This window comes from Lytechinus variegatus, chromosome 3 (genome assembly GCF_018143015.1).
Source record: "Lytechinus variegatus isolate NC3 chromosome 3, Lvar_3.0, whole genome shotgun sequence".
In the NCBI taxonomy this organism is placed as follows: Eukaryota; Metazoa; Echinodermata; class Echinoidea; order Temnopleuroida; family Toxopneustidae; genus Lytechinus; species Lytechinus variegatus.
In genome coordinates this window covers 40,264,516-40,289,684 of record NC_054742.1, presented here as the reverse complement: position 1 = coordinate 40,289,684, position 25,169 = coordinate 40,264,516, and the positions used below count along the sequence as shown (strand labels likewise).

Here is a 25,169-nt window from a genome sequence, read left to right as displayed (position 1 = left end):
TTTTGTCGATCATTCGTAGTACAAGTACTTCACTCGTACACTTTTTACACACGCTAAAATTTTCTTAACCCCGTACTATAGGTGGGGCTAAATTGCCATTTAGCCCCACCTATAGTACGGGGTTAAACTTAGCCCACTTTCGTTTTACACTAGCGATCTTAACCCCGTACTATCGCTCTAAGCTCCGCAATTGCTGGGATAACCCTGCTTTTTTGCAGGGCCAAATAATCCCGTACTAAAGGTGGGGTTAGCCCACTTTGCAAAAATGCTGTGTAAAACGAAAGTGGGCTAAGCTTAACCCCATACTCTAGGTGGGGCTAAATGGCAATTTAGCCCCACCTATAGTATGGGGTTAAGGAAATTTCAGCCTGTGTAAAAAGGGTATGAGAGAGGGGAAACAGAAACAAACACACTGAGAGAAAGAAAGCATCCCAGAGAAACACAGAGAGAAAGAGAGCAAGACGGAGACGGTTTGTGGTTTATTTCCAGTTGGTCTAATACCGAATCATCCAATTACCAACTCGTCTACTATCATTTGGTCTACCGTCCGTTTGTCCACTATCCGCATGGTCTAATTCCCATTTCGTCCACTCACCATTTCATCTAATAACCAGTTGGTCCAATAGTCATTTAGTCCATATATCATTTGGTCTAATTGGACTAAGTGTTTATTGGGCAAAATGAATGAAAATAAAAAGGATATTAAACCAACTGGTAATGAGACAAAATATTCATAGACGATCTGGTGATAAGAAGTGATGATTGGACCAAATGATTGTTAGGCAATATGTTGATGAACGGAATGGTATTAGACTAATTGAAGATAGACTATGTGGTGAGTGGATGAGTTGGCAGTAGAGGATTTGGCAATTTACTGACAGAGACATATGGAGACAAAGAGATAGACAGAGAAAAAGAAAAAGAGAGATAAAGGATGCGGGTGATGGAAAAAGGGAAAATGATAAATAAAGAGGAGAAACATCAAAACATAAGTCAATACATATAATTAAACTTACTCTGTCTACAAGTCCTTCTCTTTGTTTAGTTTTATAGATCTTCAGTTTAGGTAGTACTGTTTCAACATAATTCTGAAGAAGTAGAACAAGTACAATCATAGACTTTTAATACATAATGCATGCAATTCAAAGATAGTTTTCAGTTTTATCTACACAAAATTTATCTGAGATTGACTTCAAATAATTTGAGGCAAACTTAGATTACAATTGTTTTTCACACGAGAACTTCTCACTAAATGGCTTGAGTAACATCTCAACTGTTTACACAAAATTTACAAACACACATTTATAAAACAGTTGATATAAGGTGGGTTTTTTTACATTTGAATTCAAACAGTCTCAACACATCAGAAAACATGCTGAAATTGTCATTACATGATATATACTGTATTTCTTCTGGCATTGAAAATTGACATGATCTTAAAACAATAAAGATCCTTCAAATCTTTTTGTGGAATGCAAAATAATAGACTTGGTACATTACATAACCCTGAGTAGAAAAGCAATAAAAAACCCTCTTACCTTGTCTGTTATTGCATTTAATAGTTTCCCGTGGAATGCTAATCTACAAGTATTGGCATGTGCAGAAAATTAGTCAAGGAAAAAATCAGATGAAATATTGTCAATGATTAGATAAATTTGCATCAAATGCTATCTAAATACTGCCCATCATTATTCTAAAAAAACAGCTGAGATATAGATTATGGTTAATAATATTTGTTTAACCCATTGCCATGCAATACTGTTCTAAAGATAAGATAAATATGGCTTGGTTTGTAGGTGTTATTCATTAGCTAACATAACCATAACACTAAAAGAAAGTTCTCCTAACAGAAATGGGGTAAATTTTGATTGAAAAGGTTTTGATACTAATAAACTACTTTCTGTGCAAGTGAAACTGATCCATCCAAAGGCAATCATACATTAAAGGCAAATTTCTCTCTCTCTCTTTTACAACAATTTTTTTAATACAATATCAAGGAAGTTGTTTAGCAATGCAGCAGGTAATCAAATACAGTGTTTACACAACAATTCTGGTAGCAATTCTGATGTTCTTTTTCTTAATGATAAAGACCAATTTAGCTATTCCAAATCAATAAGGATGAACAATTGAAACTCCCCCGAAATGGTGCTCATATATTCATGCAAGATGAGATGAGTATCTAGTTAGGTCTACTTTGACAACCCGAGAGGCAACATTTAAGGTGGTTTTTCATAAATAAAACCCCTCTATAAATTGTCAGTGATAACAATATGAAAAGGATATGAATATCTGTATCTAATTTGGAGCCAATGACCAAACAATTCCTTGGACAGGCTACTGGCTTTTCAAATTCTAGCAAGGCCCACTGCTGAGCTGGCAAGGACTCCTTGTCTCCTTCACTGGCGGCTCCTGGAATGTTCTCCTTGTTCTGCTCCTCTTTGATCCTATCAGCTGTGTACAGTTCTTCTTCATATAGGTATTCTGATTCAAAGTTGAACTCTAAAAAGAAATATTAATATTAAGTATCATGTGGAGTTGTCCGACCACGCACCCCGTTTCACTATTTCATCATCTCATCCCTAAGATTGCCAGTTTTGGTAAAGATGTAAAAATGATTTAAGAACAGAATCCAACAAAATCACCACAAAAGTGTTGGTATGTATGGATGATATACAAATATACCAGGCCTTTATTTTGAAAGTATAGATGGAATTATGCATCCTCGGTTGTACTGGCAAAATTACTATTTATGCCCCAAGGGAAAATAGTAATCTCAGTCCAACCTTGTATGAATAATTCCCTCTATATTTACAAAATAAAGGCCTGGTATATTTATTTTATATCCTACTTTAATGAGATAGAACAATAGATCTTGATAATCTAGTTATTGTCCTCGTAGTTCATTTTTTAAAATCTGAACCAAATATAGATAACTCGCTATGCTGACTGACCTACTTTTCCTGAAGCAACGCATTCAGTGTGGAATGCATATAAGTGACTGCGCCGTCATGATCTGTCATGTCATTGACAGAATAGTGCACTATTCCATCATTGGCGTCATGGAATAGCAAATTTTCTTCAGTGGGGGTTTCATTTTCAACATCGCAAAATAGTGAGAATATGTCTGGTCACATGATGCTATTTAAATCTATCAGCACACAGGATTTAATTTATGAAGGATATAAAAACAATTATGCTTAACGATTTTTGTATAAAATGTGCAATTGATGAGAAATTCATAAAGGTAGAATTATACAAACTTACTCATGATGACAGCTGCCTTTGATTTGAGAGACTTTCTCATGAAACCATTATTGGTGTGACTACTTTAGCTTAGCCTTAAGCTTACAAAACAACTCAACCCAAAACATTTCAATAATTCCTACCTGAAGCTTGATCATGTGGTTGATATTGATGACCTGGAGCAGGTCCAAAGAATGATACCTTACACATTACGGTCTCATGGCCCATTGTTACTGTAATACATAGATGAGATACAAATTGAACACAGAATATTTAAAAAGAGCACCTTCGTGGTGAATGCATACAGCTTCATGAAATATGAAATTTACATAGTTTGGAAAAAGAGATTCCCGTGACAAGAGGGAATGGCAGTCTATATATATAAAATATATCTAAAATATATTAAACAGCACTTGCACTGCTTTTCTTTTCACTGAACAGTGTTGTACAAAGGGAAAGAGAATTGAATAACTTTACATTTATCAAAGTTGATAAAAATCATGAACCTATGTTCAAACGTATTTGTTCATTCCATTTTTTCCTGTTCATGAAAGATGTTGGTCTACTGAGAAACATGTGAAATATTTGTAATGCCAGTTGCTCAAACAACAATAATTACTGTAATTTTTTGGCAAGTGCTTGTTACTTAATTTCAAGAAAACTTCATAAAAGTTTGACATATTTTAAAGACAAAGATGTCATTCAAGTTGAATGAATTCTAATGCACAAAGTTGTAAATACCAGTAGATTTTTACAACTTTGTGCATTAGAAAATTATCTGAATCTCACTATTAGTTCCAAGCAGCCTCAACTGCCTGAAGATGTGATCAATCAAGATTTCTTAACGGCAATGTAAGTCAGTCGTACATACCATGAAATTTTGCCTTTGTTGCACAGGTCCCTTTGAAGTATGGTATCCTGTGTACTGATACAATGGCAGCTGTGGGAAGAATGAAAACATATGAAAGGCTTTTTGATAATAATACAGATACCAGAGTGAATGTAACTGCAAGAAGTGGTAGGGTGGTTAAACAACCAGTGCATTTTACAATATAATTGTTCTAAACACAACAATATATTAGTTTATAGTGGGTTTTGTTGTTGTTGCTGTTGTATTAGCCTTTTGCAACCTATACTTTTACAATGCAAACATTTGTTTTCATCATTGTTATTATAGAATAGAAATGGTTTATTTGAACAAAAGAAATCATTCGCGGCCCAAAGGCCGAATTACAGATTTTCAGACAAATACAAAAATATACATGAAAATTACAACATAATGAGAAACGGAATTAAAAAAACACATGCCTGAGGTAAATACATACATACGTTATTGCCAAATCAGTCATCATTGTAATACAATCATTTTTTAACCATTTACTATTTGATTCATTATCATAATTAATCTAAGATTTGATTATCATTATTTTTATCATTATTATTAATATCATATTTAACTATCCTTTTATTATTCACATTATCATCATAAAAAATTGAGTATTGCACATAGAGAAACATTGACACTTTGTATTACACTCATAAAAAAATGAATAAAAGATGTTCGTTCATAGTTTACCACTGGTTTATATTGTAACGATGTGAGTAGTGTTATGTTCATTTTTATACGCATACTCAATATTGTAAATGTTGTAAATATGTTCAATGTTATATGCAAATTCATTATCGTAAATATGTTCTTGTTGAGACTCTCATACTCCAGATTGGGGTCGACAGAGTTTAATAAAATCTTATCTTATGATACTGACTACCGTCATCCAAATGGATGATGGACTTTAGCCTAAAAAAGTGTGCAGTGTTAACTATTATACACAAACACACTCCCAACATCCAGCAGTACCATCTGACAAATAGTGTGATCCCAAAGTTATCAACTACAAGTATTTGGGTGTCACAGTTTCTTCTGATCTGCGATGGAACAAACATTGCCAACTCATTTGGCAGAAAGCAAGTCGTACTCTTGGTCTCCTGCGTAGGACTCTTTCCTCTTGTACAAGAGATGTGAAGTAGAGGGCCTACACATCCTTAGTGCGCCCATAGGCGGCGGAAGCGGGGGGACAGGGGGGACGTGTCCCCCCCTAAATTTGAGGAGGGGGGACGGTCCCCACCTAAATTTGTTGTTGAAAACCTTTTTTCTTTTTTTGTCAATTTTTTTTGGGTTGTCCCCTCCTAAAATTTGTGGCTTCCGTCGCCAATGAGTGCGCCCCCAACTAGAGTATGGCTGTGAGGCCTGGAATCCATACACAGTCACAGTCATGAACCTGCTCCAGCAAGTACAAAGATCAGCGGCTCACTTTGTGCACTCTGACTACAGGATCTCCACATCTCCTTCTGCTCTTGTAATGTCACTGGAATGGGAAGCACTTCACACATGCCGAATCCTTGCCCAATGTTCTCTCTTTCACAAAATCCACTACCATCATGTCTCCATAACTCATCCACCTATCATCGCCCCAGCAACATTTTTCACAAGACATGATCACAACTTCATCGTACCTGAGGCCACAATCAACCCATTCATGTTCTCCTTCTATCCAAGAACGATAAGGAACTGGAACAACCTACCCAGCTCAGCTGTAAAGACCATAGGAATGTCAAGTTTCAAGGAGGCTCCTCTCCCTGAAATCAGAATGATGCAGCCTCCTGTTGGATCCCTAATGATTTAAAGTCAATACCTTGGTTTTTACTTGCACTTGGCATAGCATGTTTTACTGTATATACAAATTGCTATGTCTATCCATTACCATTTCTGGATGGTGTACTTTAGACACAAACGCACTCCCAACATCCAGCAGTACCATCTGACAAATTCATCATCCCAGTATAGATTCCTGTATGAGCTGCCAAAGGGATTACTACATCAAGTATCAAGTACCATTTCTTGAACTTAATATGGAGCATTTAGACATGAATAGATTTGTAATTAGTATTTAAAATGGTACTGTTTCCAACCCTACTAGATATGCCTTTGACCTTGTTACACTTTAAATAAGTTATTAAAAATTGATATCAGTCAACTTATTGAGAGTTTTGAACTTGGTAGTCACATTTTAAGAAGACGGACTTACCAGTTATTATTGGTAGTATCCCTGGAGCAGAGACTAATCCCCTCTCCAAGAGCTTTGGATCAAACTGAGTAACACAAAGAGCCACACGATCACCCTGGATAGCTGTATTGACCGGTTTACGAAACATCTGCATAGATTTAACTTTACGAGTAATCTGAAGTGATGGTACTTCAACATTCTGAGAACAAAGATAGAAAGGAATGTCTATAAAATGCTTTATCAATAATCATATTAAAAATTTGAAAAGTTTCTGATATATGTGATATACATCCATAAGAAAATGAATGTTTTATTCAAGTCTTTTCTTTCTTTCTGACAGCCAATAATGTGCTTGTACTGTTAGTTCCTAATTTTTGGCACCCATTGTATTTTGTCAATTTGACCTTTCAAGTAGTCTTGTGTTTTTCTCTGAGGAGTCAAAAAGCTTAACGATGTATATATTCAGTGCTATGTAATTAACTTTCTAAATGATTCTTATCTCAGTCACTTGTGGCAATACAGCTATGTTTTAATAGCAAATTTAAGAAGCCACGTTTGAAATGGATTTTACAATAGTGAAAGACAAGAACTAGGGAAACTTAAAAAAAAAAAAATTCCTGATAACTAAGTACATAATAAATGGGAAGGTTTCCTGCCAATTTGTCCCAATCTACTCACATAGTAACATTATCTATGATATGAAAAACAATAACTTTCATATTTCTTGTTTATCCAACTATCATCACACTCTTTTTCTAATTTTTCACTCTTTAGTTCAAATCATCTTCATACCGAAGATTGGTTTTGGATGGTATCATATTTATTTCAAAAAATCTCTAAATCAATCTCAAGATGAAGAAATTACTGATAGACTTACATCACTGATGTTGACTTTGCCACTGAGTACTGTACCAGTCATGACAGTACCTTGACCTCTAATACCAAAACAATGGTCAACTGAGTACAGAAAGGGACCAGAGGAATCACGCTTCGGGATGTACGTCTGTCGCTTCAACTCCTGTAAGATAATGTCAATGTTATAAATGAATGTGAAAATCAAAGGGCAAAATTGAAGATATTCATCTATAGTAATTTCTTCTGAAATTGTATTCACTTGGGCTACAAGCAGATGGTAAAGCTATCAGATCATCTAACATCATCATTTATCTTAACCTACTTGGTCCACTATCAATTTGGTCAAATTATCACTTGGTCAAACAATTACTTGGGCTAACTACCATTAAGTATAATGCCAAGATGTTCTTATTTCCAATATGTCCTTTTACTTTTTCGCATGTTGTCATATGAATATTTGGTTCATTAACAGTTCATCTCGTCATACAGATTAAACGGTGTTATATCAAGTTGATATTAGATGAAATAGATATAGCTAGAGGCTTGGTCCCACTGCACTTACAGACGCAGAGAGGATGTAAAACGGAAAAGAATCTTGCAATCTGTTGGAAAACGTTATGTGTCCATCATGTACTCTTTGCATATGTGTTTTACACTCTATATAACCATTGAGCCCCTGTCTGCCCATTTTGTCCATTGTCTGGAGCGGATGGAGCTACCCAAAAATCTTGCTTATCCGCTGTATCCGTTATGAATACATTTTGTGTCCATCGGCCAGTGGGACCAGGCCTTAACATGAAACAAGAAAGAATGGTAAAGAAAGAAGATGTATAGGCTGTTAACTGGCATTTGCCAGCTATAACCTCCTTTAATCAGTAAAGAGTAAAACCAGTTTTTAACTTGTATGGTGGGAGTTAAGCTCACTCTGAAGTAATTATGCAATCTCACCTCAATGAGTGTTTGTATTCCTTCCGCTCCTTCATCTGGTGCATCGGGTCCACCTGGTTTAGCTGCTACAGCAATCACAGGACAATTGGCAAACTTGGTAGGCTCCAAAGTCTTCAGCATTCTTTTAGTCATCTGCAGAAGTTAAAAAAACATTTTCACTACTTTATTCTATGTTCAGTGATCGCACAAGCTACATACACTAAGATTTCCATAAAGCCTGTTAGTCATAATCCATTAATTACTTACTTACTTACTTACGCCTATCGCCCCTCCTGGGACATAGGCCGTCAACCAAGTTCCTCCAGGCAGAGCGGTCCTGAGCCAGCGTCTCCAGTTCTTTCCATGTGCGGCCCATCCTCTTAACATCTGCCTCCATGTCTCTGCGCCATGAGTTACGAGGCCTTCCCCTCTTCCTTGAGGATTCCAAGTCAATGCCTGTCTAGTAAAATTAGGCATTGGTTTCCGTAGGGTGTGGCCAATCCACCGCCATCGTCTCTGCAAGAGCTCTGCCTCAATGGGTTGCTGGTGAGCAATCTCCCACAAGTCTTGATTACTAATTACCTCAGACCAGAAAATTCTGAGGATACGCCTAAGACAAGTATTGATGAAGGTCTGTATTTTCCTAATAATGGCAACAGTAGTTCTCCATGTTTCTGCACCATATAGGAGGACCGGCTTGACAACTGTGTTGAAGATGCGTATTTTAATGTTCCTTGGTAATTTTGTAGATTGCCATATGTTATTTAGCTGATGGAATGCCCTCCTTGCTTTCCCTATCCTTATTCTTACATCTGCATCTGTCCCACCTTGTTTATCCATGTTACTTTCCAGATATGTAAAGCTTTCAACCTCTTCCAGTGGTTTATCTTCCAACCTGATGGCAGATTGATTTGAGGAATTGATTCTTAAGATCTTGCTCTTTGTTTGGTTAACATTTAGTCCAAGGCGACCTGACTTATCTCTAATGATGTCAGTTTTATCTTGCATCTGCTTGTGAGTGTGTGAGATTAATTACTTACTGTTTTATAATGTTAGCATTTCATATGATTTTCATTATGGTAACTGAATTTAACTGAATATAATGTACTTACCTTCTCTATTTGCTGCTTCTTCTTTTCTGGTGGGAGGAGATCTACTTTATTAAGGACAACAAACATCTTCTCACAAGCAATCTGACCTATCACCAGACACTGAAAAAGAAAGGATTTAAGGTGAAAATGAGAGTAAAATGAGATTTAGTGTTCAGCGAATTGAAATCACAACCCAGCTAGCATTACAGAAAATATCTACAAGACATTTACATACAAGGCTGGTAACCTTCAAAATTTTGTCTGAAATTATTTTTTTAATCCTCATCAGCCATCCATATTACCAATTCAAGTCAAAGCAGCCATAATTGAAAGATATCTTTAGGAAACCGACATGCAAGTTTATGGCATGATGATAGAGGGTACTTCAGAATCTCAAGAAGGAACACACACACCTATGAAAACCTAAGTCGCGATCCTTGAATCCTACAAGCTGAGGATGTTGTGGATATGTTTCTGCATTTTCTTTTAAGGGAATCGAGAGAAGATATGGGCCCTGTAATACAAAGCCAAGTGCTTGATCACAGAGCTGATTTGTATGCCTGGATTACATTGATTATCATGCAATCAAGCATACAAATCAGTGTTGTAGTCAAGGCTCAAACCTCCAAGGCCAAGGCCAAGGCTTTAATACCCAAGGCCAAGGCTTCAATAACCAAGGCTGAGGCCAAGGCATGGAAACCCAAGGCCAAGGCCAAGGCCTGAAAACCTCAAGGCCAAGGCCAAGGCCAAGGCATTTCAATTGTACAATATATGGAAAAAAAATTAGACAACAATGCTTAGGCGGCATACATGACACACAGGACCAAATGTATAAAAGGTGTGAGCGAGCAAAATTTTTGACCCTTGTACATTTAAAACAAAAATAATTTCATGATAGATCATGTAGATTTAGACATAAAATTAAAATAAATATGTAGTTACCTTTGTACATTTAATTATTGTTCTAGGCGATTCACATTGCAATAATTATTACCAAGGTGTTCTTATCCTGGCATGCCCATTCTCAACATATGTCTTTCTCCTCTACCTGGGACAGGGGAGGCAGAATGTATTTTTTTTTGGGGGGGGGGGTCAAAGCCAAAAATGCACTTACAGTATAAGTCAAAATGAGAATTTTGGTGCAGTTCAGCAAAGCTTTTTTAAGTGATTTCTAATTGATAAGAGAGATATTTTGATTTAGGCTTTAATTTCCCGCTATAGAAAGTATAGCGAGCAAGTGGTTTTGAAAAAAAAAATCAATTTTGAAGTTGTAAAACTCGATTTTGGGTCAATTATGGTGCTAATCACTGTTAAAAGGGCATCCTTGCAAGATGTTGTAATAAGATGTAATAAGAAATGAAATTAAAATATTTCGAGCTGTTTTTGTAATCATGAAAAAGGTGTGCATCTTACTAAACAAATTAACGCGAGCACAAAACACAAGCTGAAATCTTTACTGACCAGAAAAGGAAGCTGTTCTGGATTGCATTTAGTGACTCATAAATAGGATACATAACTCACCAATCAAATAATGCGAGCGCAAAGCGCGAGCTCAAACATTTGTAATATTCCGACCTAAAAACTAGACATACTAAGCATTTTTTGTGTGTAAATTGAATGCGAACCTTACTTAACAAAATTTATGCAAGCACAATCCAAAATTTGTTGATTTTGAAACCTAAAATTTTGCTCTGTATGCCATGCTTGGCCCCTCAAAATTTTTGGCTCATCATGCCATTGATGCCATAGCCCATTTGGAAATGACGAAATTGAAGTTTGTGTTCAAGTTTACCGAATCTTTTCGGAATATCATTAAGACTTAAAACATTCTTGTTGGTCAAAGAAAATAATACAAGGAAAACCTAATGGAATAGAAATCAACCTTGTTGTCATTCTTTAGAGTAAGCTATTTTTAAAGTATGAAAATTGTTGTCAAAATTGCAGTCAGATCTGTCAGAATTATTCCTGTCATAAAATCACTATAATCAGTGGCGTACCATTGGTCACGGCATTTGGGGGGCACCAGCAAAAACTTGGAATTGCCTAGTGAGCGCGCGAAGCGCGCCCAGTTGCCAGGTATACTGACCTAATAGAGATATTTTTATAAGGACAGTGCCAATAAACGGACATGTATCTCACTAGTCAAATAATGCGAGCGCGAAGCGCGAGCTTAAAATTTTTGATATTAAAACCTAAAAAGGGACATTACAATCAATCTTTTGTAATCATGATAGGTACCTGTCTCGCTAAATAATGCGAGCGCGAACTGAATTTTTTGTAAATATTGACCCCAAACAGGAAGATTTTAAGGACTATATTTTAGAAATCTTTTATCTATTAAGATTATACACATCTCACCATAGTCATCTAATGGGAGTGCCAATAAGCGCTTGCTGATTTTGTTAGAATTACATCTAAACATGCACATAAAGCACTTGTAATCATGATTAACATACCCATCTCACTAATCAAATCTTGCGAGCGCGAAGCGCGAGCTGAAAATTTAGGAAATTCAGAACTGAAGAGGGGCATTTTAAGGCTTGTTTGTAGGAATTCAAGAAGACCTTACGTAGTTCACTAACCAAATGATGCGAGCGCGAAGCGCGAGCTGAAAATTTTTGATAATATCAGATCAGAAAACAGTCAAAGTGACTTTTTAAGGACTCATTCTAGGAATTGATGGAGAGCAGACATCTTTCACCAGTCCACTACTGCGAACGTAAGCATGGACAGGAAATGTTTTATATTAAGACCTGAAAATGGGACAATCACTTAAAGTATTCATGAAAAAGAAGCATACTATTGTATGTAAAAGAATAACTCGAAGTGCGAGGAAATATATTTGGTAGTTTGGTGTATATTGACTTGAAAACGGGAGGTTTTTTTAAACAGGATTATATATCTCGGTAAATAGACAATGGGAGCACCAGGCACAATGAAGACATATGCCCTGAGCAAATTATGTTTCATTTATATGAAAAAAATGTTTCTTATGTAATGTAACATATCATAATTATAACATTATAATGAACATTAATGTCTTCTTTCCCACTACGTTTCTCTTCCTTTCTCCCCCTTTTCCTCCTTTTTTTTGGTCAGCCGATGGGGGGGGGGGCATGTGCCCCCATGCCCCCCTGTTGTTATGCCACTGACTATAATCCTAATCATAATTATTATCATTATTATTGATATTGTCATTATCCTTATTAGTCATGATTACATCATATTACCAATAAATAATATTAATTTTCATCACTTCTCTTTGTTACATAATTATGTGATGATAATTGCAATTGATGGCACTGCAAAGTACACTTACTGCTTCTGCTGCTGCTGACTGGTAGTATTTAGTGTCATTAGATGTACAGAACAATTGAAACATTTATAATTATACTTGTATAAAACAAATGAAAGTACAAAATACAAAATGCCTTGAAAAAGCCTTGAAAATGCCTTGAAATTTCAAGGCTCAAAATCCTCAAGGCCAAGGCCAAGGCCCTCTCAAGGCCAAGGCTTTGAAAAAATAGGCCTTAAGGCGCCTTAAGGCCAAGGCCGAGCATCAAGGCACTACAACACTGATACAAATCAACAGTATGATCAATTGCCAAGCTTTGTGCTATGGGCATCTGCTTCCATATTTCTTCAAATTCAACAGGGTGACACAATAATCAAAAGGGTCACTTCTGATTTTTCAATATGGTAAAACAATTTTTTTTTTCATAACCAATGTATTAACCCTTAACATGCCACAAACACATATCTGTGCATCCACTGGAGTGTCACAAACACATTTTCTTGCAATTGTCATGCAGCTTTTGTTATGCCTATTGCATTTTGAGGAGTGCATTGCATGCATGAGTGATTCCATTGTTCAGTTCATCTAATGGTCAAGAGGTTTAACATTGTCTCAGGAGTGATTCCCTTTTTTTTTATAAATAAAACAATTAAATAAAGAGTCTTTGAAAAAAAGGCACTTGCTGATTACATTGAATGGCACATTAAGAGTTAAGAGTGGTTGGAACAAGGCTCATGACAAAGGCAATGGGAGTACATATAGCCCCCTAACCCTTTCAAAGGGATGGCACTACATGATGATGAATACATGTAAAGGACAATCATTTCTTTCACTTACCTCTGCTGATTGTGTTTGCATTCCCTTTGTAACATCTATGACTAACATCATGAGATCGATGATCTGTGCTCCTAAAAGACAAAAGTGGACAGTGAAAGTAGCCAAAGTACATATCTGGCCATCTCCAAATTGATACCAATCCTCTATGACCCTTCTGAGTGTTACAAACAACTTTACGGTAATTGAAAATATATTTGCATTCTCAAAATCAATCACATGTATTGCAATTAATTGCGAATTTGCAACAAGGAGAACAAACTGATTTTCTGCAGCTAAAACTGATCCATCAATTGTAAAATTACAATGGCTATTTGCAATTAATTGCAAATATTTTCTTGCAACTCCTTATCAGTCTTATGCAAACCAATCACCGATGATTATGTTTTCTTTTTACTTACATCTAAAAGCGGAGATGAGAGGATAATACAATATTTTTTTTAATGTAAACTCTACAGCTACAATTGTTTTATGGAGCAGAAAGAACAAGATCAGAGAAAAAAATCCTGACATAAATACATGCGACATACATTAAAAAATCTATAAAAAGTAATTCACCTCTTCAAGCCCAAACATACACACACACAAAATTGAAATGTGTAAAAACAAAACCTACTATAGTTCTTATTATCATCAATGAATCCAATAAAACAACATGGGGGGAGTTGGTTGGTTAAGCTGGTTAAAGAATATTAAAAAATGTACCACTAATTTAAAGATACTATTACAGATGATACATACACAAACAATACATTTCCTTACCCCCAATGATGGTCTTTATCAGAGAGGCATGGCCTGGACAATCAACTAAGGTGAACTGTAGTTTGTTATAATCACTGGTTGATATATGATCAGGAACATCAACAGAGAATGAAGAAAATCCTGCAGAAAATATGATAAACACAAATTAAAACTAAATTACAACACACACAAAAGCAGCCTTAACTTTGTAGACTACTTCTTTGTGACCAACACTCAATCATTTAGGAACCCGATGTGAACACAACAAAAGTACTCAAGTACTAGGATCTCTTAAAATCCTGTAGATCACTAATTTTCAGAAATTACCCTTGTGAATTCTGACAGTAACCATTTTTTCTTAAAGATATTAGCACAAAAGCATGATTCGATGAAGTAAATTACAGTAAGAACATTACTGCTAAATTATTTATTCTGCATCCATTACTTTAATATGACATTTTCCCCCTTTTAACAAGGAAAATGCATTTTAATCAATCATCAAAATCATCAACTAACTAAAAATAAAAAATAAACTATTACATAAATCAGTTATCAAAATTCTGTTGAGTGACCCTTCTTGGTTTCTCAATACTTACCAAGATCCAAGGTGATTCCTCTCTCCTTACTTTGTGGATTCTTATCAAAAGCGGCAGTAGATGCTGTGGTGCTGAGTGCCTTGGCTATGTGTTAGAACAATAAAATACCACATATCAGTCGAAATGTAAATTACAAACAAGCTAACAAGATTAAACATATTCATTTGGTTGGTAAACTAACAGAAAATAAACAGGAAGTGAAGAAAAAAAATACTTAGATTTCTATGAGCTATGCCTGGTATGGTACTCCCAGTTGTAACACCAAACAGATTTCACCTAGAATCTACCCCTCATTCGCTTGCCAATGAATGAGGTCTTGGGCCTTGTCATTCTCTTGATTCCCAAAATGTGAAATAAAAGACCAATTTTTTTAAGGAACAGTGACGAAAATTTGCTGATGGTTACGTAGCCATTATGGTTATGGATGTACAATCAATAAGCACAATCGGCAGCCAGATGAACGAAACCATGTTGGTATTTCCTTGCATTGTCTAACCGAATATTGGCCCATTGATAAAGCAAAGATGGCATTTTCGGGAAGACAAGTCAGCTTTCAATACTCACTCGTCCGTAATGTTAGCGAAGCACAATGAGAAACAAGATGGCGACGTAAACAGTGGGCAAGTCCCCCCCCCCCCATCTTTTCGTAATATTTTCTCATTCTTGTTTAAAAATGAAATCGATAGCGTAGAAATGTCTAAGATGAAGTTGTATCCCATTTACATGATTTGGGCTAGATCTTTTAGAAGTAGAAATCTCGGGGGCAAAAGTTTCAGGTTTTTTGGCAGTACACGCAAATGAATGGGATGGAATCCCTGGCTCCTAGGAGAGTAAGCATACGTTAGTACATGATTTTTACTCTCTAGGAGCCTCCTGGCTAGCACTCATTCTATGAATAAGTTTATGATACAACCTTTTCTCTGTTACTACTCCTTGTGTGGTGAAATAAAGTTGGCAATATTTGGCTTATTTTCTCTTTTTCTGTGGGACAAATGCTTATTTTTTTTACTCTGTCAGTTTCCATTACAGCTATTCATCGTATAGACAGGAATAACCGTCGTTTCTGGGGATTTATTCAACAATTTCTGACATTTTACTGTAATCCCCATTCACCGACGGTAAAGTGTCCGTGTGGGCTCCCATTTGTTATAACCCCAGCACCTTTGTCCGACCAGAGTCCAAAGTTTGAGGTTCTTTTACACATCGAGGTTACAATCTAAGGATATTTAAACTAAACATTCTTAATATTTAAATATTCAATTTTACAAAAATTTAAACGATATAGATGAAAATGCATGAAAATTATACTTTACCGATGTTTAGTTGGGTACGACACAGGAAAACAGGTCAAAATGGCAGCCAAACTATGAAAACGAACGCGGAGAGGGCGTCAACAATGTACGAATGTGATATCGATATTGCATTCCACCAGCACACCTACAAGGCAATAATACGATATGATACACTCACGAAGACAAACGATAATAGTTATAATCGCGATATATCGAGACATTAACGATAATGACGTCATTCAAGATGGCAACTTGCAAGATAAACCGTCAGGTCAGGAGAAAATGGCTTAGATGACAGATTTCTCAATCATCCAGTGGATTTTTTTATCAATAAATCCGGTCCAAGGTATGCAATTACTTAAATTATTTGTATTTCCCTGAATTTCATAATTAAATTTCGCTCAAAAAACAGTTTTAAATCGCGATCTATAAAACGCTAGTTCACTATACGTTGTCTGTAGCCACGGACCCCCAACCACTTCAGTCTATGTATGGTGAGTGGAGCCAACGCAGTTCAGCGGAACAACCAAAATACAGAGACTGAAGCTTTTGGTCTATTCATCGTATGATATAGCTTGGCTCTTAAGTAAATTTGATTCTTTAAATCATTTTTCCTTAATAAAGATAGAGAATGAAAAATGACAATTTTCTTGCCATATTACTTTCCACCAATAGAGGGCGTATACAAAAATATGCCCACAATTCAAGTTTTCGAGCGCTCTAGTCTAGTGAATACAAAAATTACTTCCAAGTTACAAATGAAAAATAAATTGCAATTGTATGGATATGGTATTTTTGGTCACAAAATTAACATGTACAGCATGCACTGGCATACTGTAGTCTAACCCAGGGGGCTCCCGGCCGCGTAGCGGTCGGGAGCCCAGGATCGTACGTGCAATTTGGCATTCTCAACTGACAAGCGTGAAGTATGGTCAAAATAATTCTCCGAATAAATAGTTAAAACAGAAATCAAGCACTTACCACGATTATATGGATGATGGTCTAACGAGTGGCAGTTTTTCTGACATCTGGGCACAGACTGGAACCTCAAAAAACAAAAAGTTCTCTCCTTCTACCCCCGTCTCGATCGGCCATTTTTGTTATGAATTGTAACAAAATGGTCGATCGAGACGGGGGTAGAAGGCACTCTAGGCGACATCGCAATACTTACCCGTGTTAAGAAACTGGGACTCCACTCACGAGCATTTGGGCCGCCCTAGCTTAGAACTAAGCTTTCTTTCCGTAAAAAAAATTTATTCTTATGATTCAATAAATGCAAGTTAATACATGATTAATGTTAAATCGGTACTCACCGGTTCTTTTCTTGAATTTTCTGCCAATTTCCCACGCTTCTGGCTACAATTCCGCGTTAAATTTTGTCGTCATAGACAGCTGTTCATGCAACTTTATTTATAAATGGAGCGCCCTTTACGAGAGTTGTTAATGCCGCGGAGAAATCGTTAGGCATTTTGGCCTGTGTTCAAGGCATAGCTGTTCTATTTTTTTTTATATGTGTGAGATCGAAATCACAGCGAGTAAACACTCTTCCATATGGAAGAGTGTATACTCGCTGTGATATGATCCCGATAGGGAGGCGCAACACCCCCACCCACATGGGCGCAAACCCCAGGGCCGGGGGACATGTCCCCTCACCCAAAATAGTAGGGGGCACATTATGAAATGTCCCCCTACTATTTTTGGTCATTTCGTTCAAAATCGAAATAACATGTATTTTGGAAGATACGATCTTACTTTTGGGATGCCCCCTTTTTTTTGCTTGTTTGCTTGTCAAATTTCTTTTGGTCAAGATGACCTTCTTTAGAGGGTGATAAACCTTCTTTTTTTGTGTGTTTTTTGCTTGTCAAATTTTCCAGCCCCTGGTCCCCCTACCTTTGGGGAGAGATTTCCGCCCTTGCAAGTAGACATACTCTTGATATTGTTTGCGAATCTGCACGGGCGTCGAGGGCTGGGGATGAGGAAAAGCGGTGAGACGAGAAAAAAAATAGAAGGGAAAAGGCAACAGAAAAAAAGTGAACGAAAGAAAAATTAATGGAAAATAAAAGGGAGGAGAAAATAGGGAGAAATGCGATGGGTTACGTCGAGATTTCATGTGCCCGTGCAAAAAGAAATGAGCAGAGGTTGACATGTTGTCCGTTTGGGCAAATGCCTGTCTATTTCTATTTCTCGGACTGGCGCTCGTGTTGCAAAAATTATTACCGTAAGCTGATGGAATCACTGCTTCGTGTATACCGACAGTGACAGGATTTAGCCAGGGGCGGATCCAGCCTTCGCCCATAGGGGGGGGCGGAATTTTTTTCAGCCATATTTTCCCCGATCGGCCGCTCGAATATGATTTTTGCCGGGATTTTTTTTGTTTCTTTTAAGGGGTAGTCCTAAATGGTCACCTTTTAGATTTATTCTTATGAAGCATAAATGTATAATACCACAACCCTTATTTGTATAATGCGAGCGGAAAGCGAGAGCTAATTTTTTTGGAAATTTTATGTACTTTTTCCTAATATTTTGAACATTCTGGGAAATGTTTGTTTTCCTGAAAAAAAAAATGTGTATGCAAGTTAATAATTACTACGAACGTAAAGAGTGAGCAGAAATGAAGCGATGGAAAAAGTATTGTTAGATACTTGCTTGCAGTTAGCCATGAAGACGTTACACATTTTAAAAAATCAAATAATGCGAGCGCGAAGCGCGAGCCGAAATTTTTTTACATTTTTACCTAAGGAATGGAAATTCTAAGATGTTTTGTAACTTAACTGAATAGGTATATAATTAAACATGCGAGCACGAAGCGTAAGCAAAAAAAATCGAGATTTAGACCTGCTGAACAAGACACTCTATTCAATTAGTATTGTAAATCATGAAAAGGATGAGTAAGTGGGGATCTTCCTTACATTAATAATGCAAGCGCAGAGCGCGAGCAGAAATTTTGTGTATACGTTTTGAACTGCTCAAAATTGTACCTGTTATGGACTGCTTGCATTTAGCCATGATGACTTTACATATTTTAACATTCAAATATTGCGAGCGCGAAGCGCGAGCTGAAAAATTTTGACCTTTTTTACCTGAATAATGAAATGCTAAGCACTTTTTGTAATCTTGGAATGACTAAGTATTTTATTGATGCGAGCGCGAAGCGCGAGCGGAAAAATTCTGGACACACTATTCATGTTTTATCATGCAAACGATAAGTTATTTATCCGCGAGCAGACACTTTTTGATATTGTGATCTGAAACTGGATAATGATTTAAATAGAGAACAATCTGCGTATCTGAATTAACGTGTGTTTTAGATTTCGACCTAGAATTTGGGTATTCTAAGTAACTTTCTTATCATGAAAATCAATAAAGAGAGCGCAAAGCGCGAGCTAAAAATATATGATATAACAAAGGGTGAATTTAAGCTCTGTAATGCAAACACTTTGTGGGAAAATTGTGAATTGTGATGGATCACAGTTAAAAAAGAGCTGATGTATTTTATTATTATTACTTTGAGTTTTTACATAGGACCGGAACATTCTATGAGGGCATTATGTCATCATATGAAAATGATGACCATCTTCCTATTTCTCTTCCTAAGCATGAGAGCGCGAAATGTGTTAATATTATGGCCTGAAAACTGGACATTTAAAGCACTTTGTAATTATGCATAAGAGGCATTATATCTATCAATGCGAGCAGAAATCGCGAGTCGAATTTTTTGATAAACTGTCATCAAATTAGTTTGATTTAGAATATTGGGATATACATAACCGACTAATCAAAATTCTAGCGTGCGGCGCTAGCTGATACGTTTTAACAATCTGACCTGAATAGGGAACTTTTTGAGAACTTTCCATAAAGTTCTCAAAAAGTTCCCTATTCAATACAGGAAAATAATAGGTACCTGAAAATTAAAATTTTGCGAGCGCGCAGCGCAAGCAGAAAATGATAATGTTCAGACCATAACACAGACATTTTTACAGAGCACTTTTTTAAAATCAATTTGTAAATGAAACAAAATAATGAAAGTTCAATTTCCCAGCTGAAATATGTTTTGTATATTGACTTCAAAGTTTGATATTTCAAGCTCCATATTGAGCAAGATATGCAAATACCCTAAAAGACAATAAGGAGGCGAAGCGCGAGCGAAAATTTTGTATCCTAACAAATAGATTAAAAAAAAAATTATTTTCAAAATCTTCCCCTAATGTTATTTCATTTAATCATGTTCCTCCTCTTACGTTTGCCTTTCTTCTTTTCTCTCTTTTCCCATCCTTTTCTTTTTTCCTTTTTTTTTTCTTTTTTTGCTCCGCCATGCAATAGGGGGGCCCGGGCCCCTCGGCCCCCTGGATCCGCCTATGTTAGCGGTTGTAGGTATAAATCGCGCTCTAACGCTCTAAAACTGTGTTCTTTATCAAAAAGCTGTCCTTCATATTCATTTTGTTCGCAAAAGAATATAAAGTTAATTTCAATCATTGTCTATAGTTATCCTGTTTATGATAAAAATACTTAGAAATTGGGTTAGGTTAGGGTTATCAAATTATCAGGGCAGAAAATATATATTTTTTTCTGATTTTGCGCGTCGAGCTGGCATTATTTGATCTGTGAGATTATGTTTTTGATGACATTCATTGTATTCACAGCAATAATTATTAAACATTGCGCACGCGCCGTGCGCCGCATGAATTATGTAGATCAGGTGAATAACTTACCGCTACACACGAGCAGTTGCTCTATATATTCTATGTAATATAATATATAGAGCAACTGCCCATTTTTAATGGTCCATAATATACCCACTTTTTTCTTTTTTGGAACGAGTATGAATTTATCTACTGATATACTGAATGTACAATAAAAGTCATTATCATGTATTTCTTGGCATTTCATTTACTTTTTTTACCATGATTATATCACATAGCTGCTCGCATAGGCCTACGCCGTCACAAATAACAAAACAAAATCTCACTTTTTTTTTCTTTTTTGGTGGGGGATGGATTTTCCATACGCATACGTACAATTTTTCAAATTATTTTTTTCTGCTATTTTCATAATAAACTTTAAATGATTTCGCCTTTGCACTATTATTTTTTTAAAGACAAAATAACAAAATTACATCTAGTCATCATCATCATATCATCGTCACCAACTTCATTCTCATCTTTATCACCACTACCACCATCATTATCATCATCATCATCATCATCACCGCCACCATCACCACCACTATCATCTTCACCAAGATAATTTTCATCATCATCATCATCATTGCCATCATCGTCTTTTTTTTCTTATTTTTTCTCCTTCCTGCTTTTTTTCCTTCCTATTTTCCTCTTTTTAGAGGGGCACACCACCACGCCCCCTCACTGGATATCCACCTCTAAATACGTTTGTTGTTGTATATAAGTTGGCGGATATATAAAAATTTATTTTTGGATTAAAAATAATTCATATTAATATATATAAATTATTTATGATCACGAAGTAAATTCTAATATTTGTTAAATAAGAATTTTTATCTCTAAATTGTTCGTTAAGACGGCATTGCTTTCCGAAAGTACGTCATACATACGCGGTTCAAGGGTCGACGCTATTGTATTTCCGTTGTTTACATGTGGAACGAGAGGTCTACGCGGCATCAGTTAGGTAAGAAATCTTCATTTTTTGATATTTTTATGTAATAATATTTAAAACCTTCCTACGCCTGCGTAGGAAGGTGTAAGAATTAATAAAATTGATAGAATTCTCTTGATTTCGGTTTAAAATGATAGATTTCTTGGGGAAATCCATCTTTGTTTTGGTCCTTTGCTTAAGACACTATGGAGAGAGTGTCAAGACGTCAATGATGAAGAAGTATATGACATATCTAAAAAAAATCATCATCATTGCGTCCTCAAGACTAGGTTAATATCACTCCTAGTACCAATGAGGTCCAAACATTACATGTATGGACCTCATAGGCGACATCAGTGGAAATGCGGGGTTAGAAATCTTTGAGTACAGGATATTTCGATATTATTTCACAAGTACGCGCTTTATTTGTTATTTTCTTTAAAATTATAATTAAGGATCGTAAATACATTGTTCGCACAACAATAAAATGAAAGATATTAAGGGAAACTTACATTTTGACGACTTTTTCCTGATTTTCTTGGCAGTTGCTCTTCACTTCTGACTCGCGATCGAAGCTGTTATGCAGATCACGTGATACGCTTTCTCGTCAGGTGATCGGTTGGTTATTCTTTTCGCCAGACGTTGATAATGATATATTTCATAACGCTAGCATTCATCGCAAATTCAGGTGAAAGCGATTGGAGTTAACAGCGCAAGCTTTAAATTTTTCAAAAAATAAAGTTTAATTTATTGCATAAGTTTCGCGCCGGACATGAAGGATCATTTGGTCCCATATTGGCGTAATGCATAACAACGGGGGGGGGGGGGGGGGGGGGGGGGGTGTCCCTACTACTTCAACGACTATAGCCAGAAATTATGATTTTTTTTCTCTCCTAGCTTTTTTAACCAAAATACCCCCCCCAAAAAAAAAGGGAACTAGTGTTAAAGAGAAAGAGAATTATGATAGAGGAACACAAAATACTTTATTTTTTCAGCTTTTATTTATTCGACTTATAATCCCATAATCAAATATTAAATGGGGCTTCCACAGTTTTTTAAGCCCGGGGGCCACTTACATTGACGAGTGGATACCATATGCGCGACCAAAAAAAAAATCTTTTTCACTATAGGGCACGTTACGTACGTAACGTGATAAGGGTGTCAAAAACACAAAAATAATGAAACAGGGGTATATCTATTTCGCTAGGAAAATTACGTGTTTAGGGTCGAATTTGAGGGGATGATAAAACAAGATTAAAATGTTTTATAAAGGATGTCCTTGTTTTCCCCAACACTTCGTGTTTAGAGTCCAATTTGCGCAAGGTGTAGAAGCTAGGTGGGGTCGTACTAAGCCAAATAAGGTAAAAAAGCCGAAGACCGAAGGACCCGTAACAATAAACATTCCTGTACTTGTTTAGGGGTCATTTCAGGGAATATTTAAAGAGTATCGTTTTGTTTCCAATTCTTGTCAAGGGTACGGTACACGTCAATACTTGTTAAGGGGTGCATTTTCAGAATCAGGAAATTACGTGTTTAGGGTGCTTTTTGAGACCCCATGATCGCGCATGGTATCCACTCGTGAATGGAAGTGGCCCCCGGCTTTTAAAGTCAATTCATAAAAATATTCCTCCTCGGGATTTGAGCTTTCTTTCATGAAATATCAATCTTTTTCGTGATTACCAAAAATACTTAAAATGTCATTTTTTTATCTTTGTATAAAGCTTTAGCTCATGCGTTGCGCCTGCAATATTTTAATGTTGAGATACAACTTTATGCTTTTAATGAATTCCTAAAAACACTAAATTCTCAGATCATTTGTCGCAATTGAATGATTGGAAATGAATGATTAATAAGTTTCATGAATAATGTTTAAAATGCGTCTCTCTATCAGTTTTGAATATTTAAAAAAAATGTCAGCTCGTGCTTTTTGCTCGCAATATTTTGATTATTAAGAAGTTCTTGTATATGCGAGTTTGATAGATAAATAAATAGAGAGAGAGGGGGAGGGTCCCTCAGCTACTTGTCCTCGCTTACTCCATTTTTTTATTATGCTCGTACGTGTTGTGAGGTTTTCAAAGTCTTCTTTTTCTCACCCTTTTTATTGTCTCGGAGCTTCCCTCTATTTCTTTGCTACGATGTATAGCCCTTCTTACTTGTTTCAATTCTTTTATGTTCTCATTTCACTGAAAACATTTGTGCATTTGTGCGCGATCCCCCTATTGAGATTTGTAGTAAATATTTTGGAATTAAATACGTTGTTCATACTAGTTATGCGACCCCTCCCTTATGATGATCACAGCATTATTTGTAATGGGGATATTTCGTTCATATTCTTGTCTCTTCTTTCTCTTTTTAGCCTTTTTTTGCTTGTTAAAACCTTTTTTCCTTTTTTTTTTGGGGGGGGGGCTTGCCAAATTTTACGTGGGTCAAAATTACCTTCATTTTTTTAGTGACAATCTTTTTTTCATTTGTCCAGTTCTACGCGAGACAAAATTACCTTCGATCATTATTATAGTTAAAAACTTTTTTTTATTTTTTATTTATTTATTTATTTTTTTTTGGGGGGGTTGCCAAATATCACGCGAACGTTTTTCAGCTTTTACTGTTTTATTCGACTTATAATCAAATATTAAATGGGGCTTACCACAGTTTTTTTAAAGTCAATTCATAAAAATATTCCTCCTCGGGATTTGAGCTTTCTTTCATGAAATATCAATCTTTTTCATGATTACCAAAAATACTTAAATTTTTTATCGGTGTAGGCCTATAAAGCTTTAGCTCATGCGTTGCGCCTGCCATATTTTAATGTTAATTGATCAACTTTATGCTTTTAATGAATTCCTAAAAACACTAAATTCTCAGATCATCAATTTTGTCGCAATCGAATAATTCGATTGCGTCTCTCTATCAGTTTTGAATATTCATAAAAAATATCAGCTCGTGCTTTTTGCTCATAATATTTTGATTAGTAAATTCTTCTCTTATATAATCGAGTCGGATAGATAGATAGATAACTAGAGAGAGAGAGTTGGGGGGGTCCCTCAGCTACTTGTCCTCGCTTATTCCCAATTTGTTATTATGCTCATGTTGTGAGAGCTTTGTGTTTTCATATTTTTTTCTTTTTCAACCTTTTTATTGTCTCGGAGCTTCCCTCTATTTCTTTACACTATGATGTAGTCCTTTTTACCTCATTGTTTCAATCATTGGCGGCGGAAGCCCCAAATTTTAGGAGGGGACAACCCAAAAAATTTTGACAAGCAAAAAAAAAAAAAGGCTCTCAACCCAAACATTTTAGGGGGGACGTAGGAAAATAAATTGACAAGGAAAAAAAAAAAAAAAAAGCTTCCCTCTATTTCTTTACACTATGATGTAGTCCTTTTTACCTCATTGTTTCAATCATTGGCGGCGGAAGCCCCAAATTTTAGGAGGGGACAACCCAAAAAATTTTGACAAGCAAAAAAAAAAAAAGGTCAACAACAAATTTAGGGGGGAACGTCCCCCCCCGCTTCCGCCGCCTATGGTTTCAATTCTTTTTTTGTTCTCATTTCAATGAAAACATCATTATTAAACTGACGTAGAAGACTTTATTACGAAATTTTGACATTGTTTTGTCTCATTTG

At 36.1% G+C, this 25,169-nt stretch overlaps 1 protein-coding gene across 1 annotated transcript in view; it reads right to left on the bottom strand.

The window, feature by feature from the left end:
- LOC121411006 (selenocysteine-specific elongation factor-like) overlaps positions 1-25,169 on the bottom strand; it is a 33,086-nt gene that overhangs the window by 4,195 nt on the left and 3,722 nt on the right. Inside the window, exons 2-13 of the mRNA XM_041603462.1 lie at positions 14,648-14,731; positions 14,073-14,192; positions 13,314-13,384; positions 9,203-9,301; positions 8,112-8,243; positions 7,186-7,326; positions 6,330-6,507; positions 4,115-4,183; positions 3,387-3,476; positions 2,284-2,499; positions 1,539-1,597; positions 1,017-1,088 (exon numbers count right to left, since the gene is read on the bottom strand). Of these exons, the coding sequence (XP_041459396.1) occupies positions 1,017-1,088; positions 1,539-1,597; positions 2,284-2,499; positions 3,387-3,476; positions 4,115-4,183; positions 6,330-6,507; positions 7,186-7,326; positions 8,112-8,243; positions 9,203-9,301; positions 13,314-13,384; positions 14,073-14,192; positions 14,648-14,731 (1,331 nt within the window). The remainder of the gene's footprint in view (positions 1-1,016; positions 1,089-1,538; positions 1,598-2,283; positions 2,500-3,386; positions 3,477-4,114; positions 4,184-6,329; positions 6,508-7,185; positions 7,327-8,111; positions 8,244-9,202; positions 9,302-13,313; positions 13,385-14,072; positions 14,193-14,647; positions 14,732-25,169) is intronic.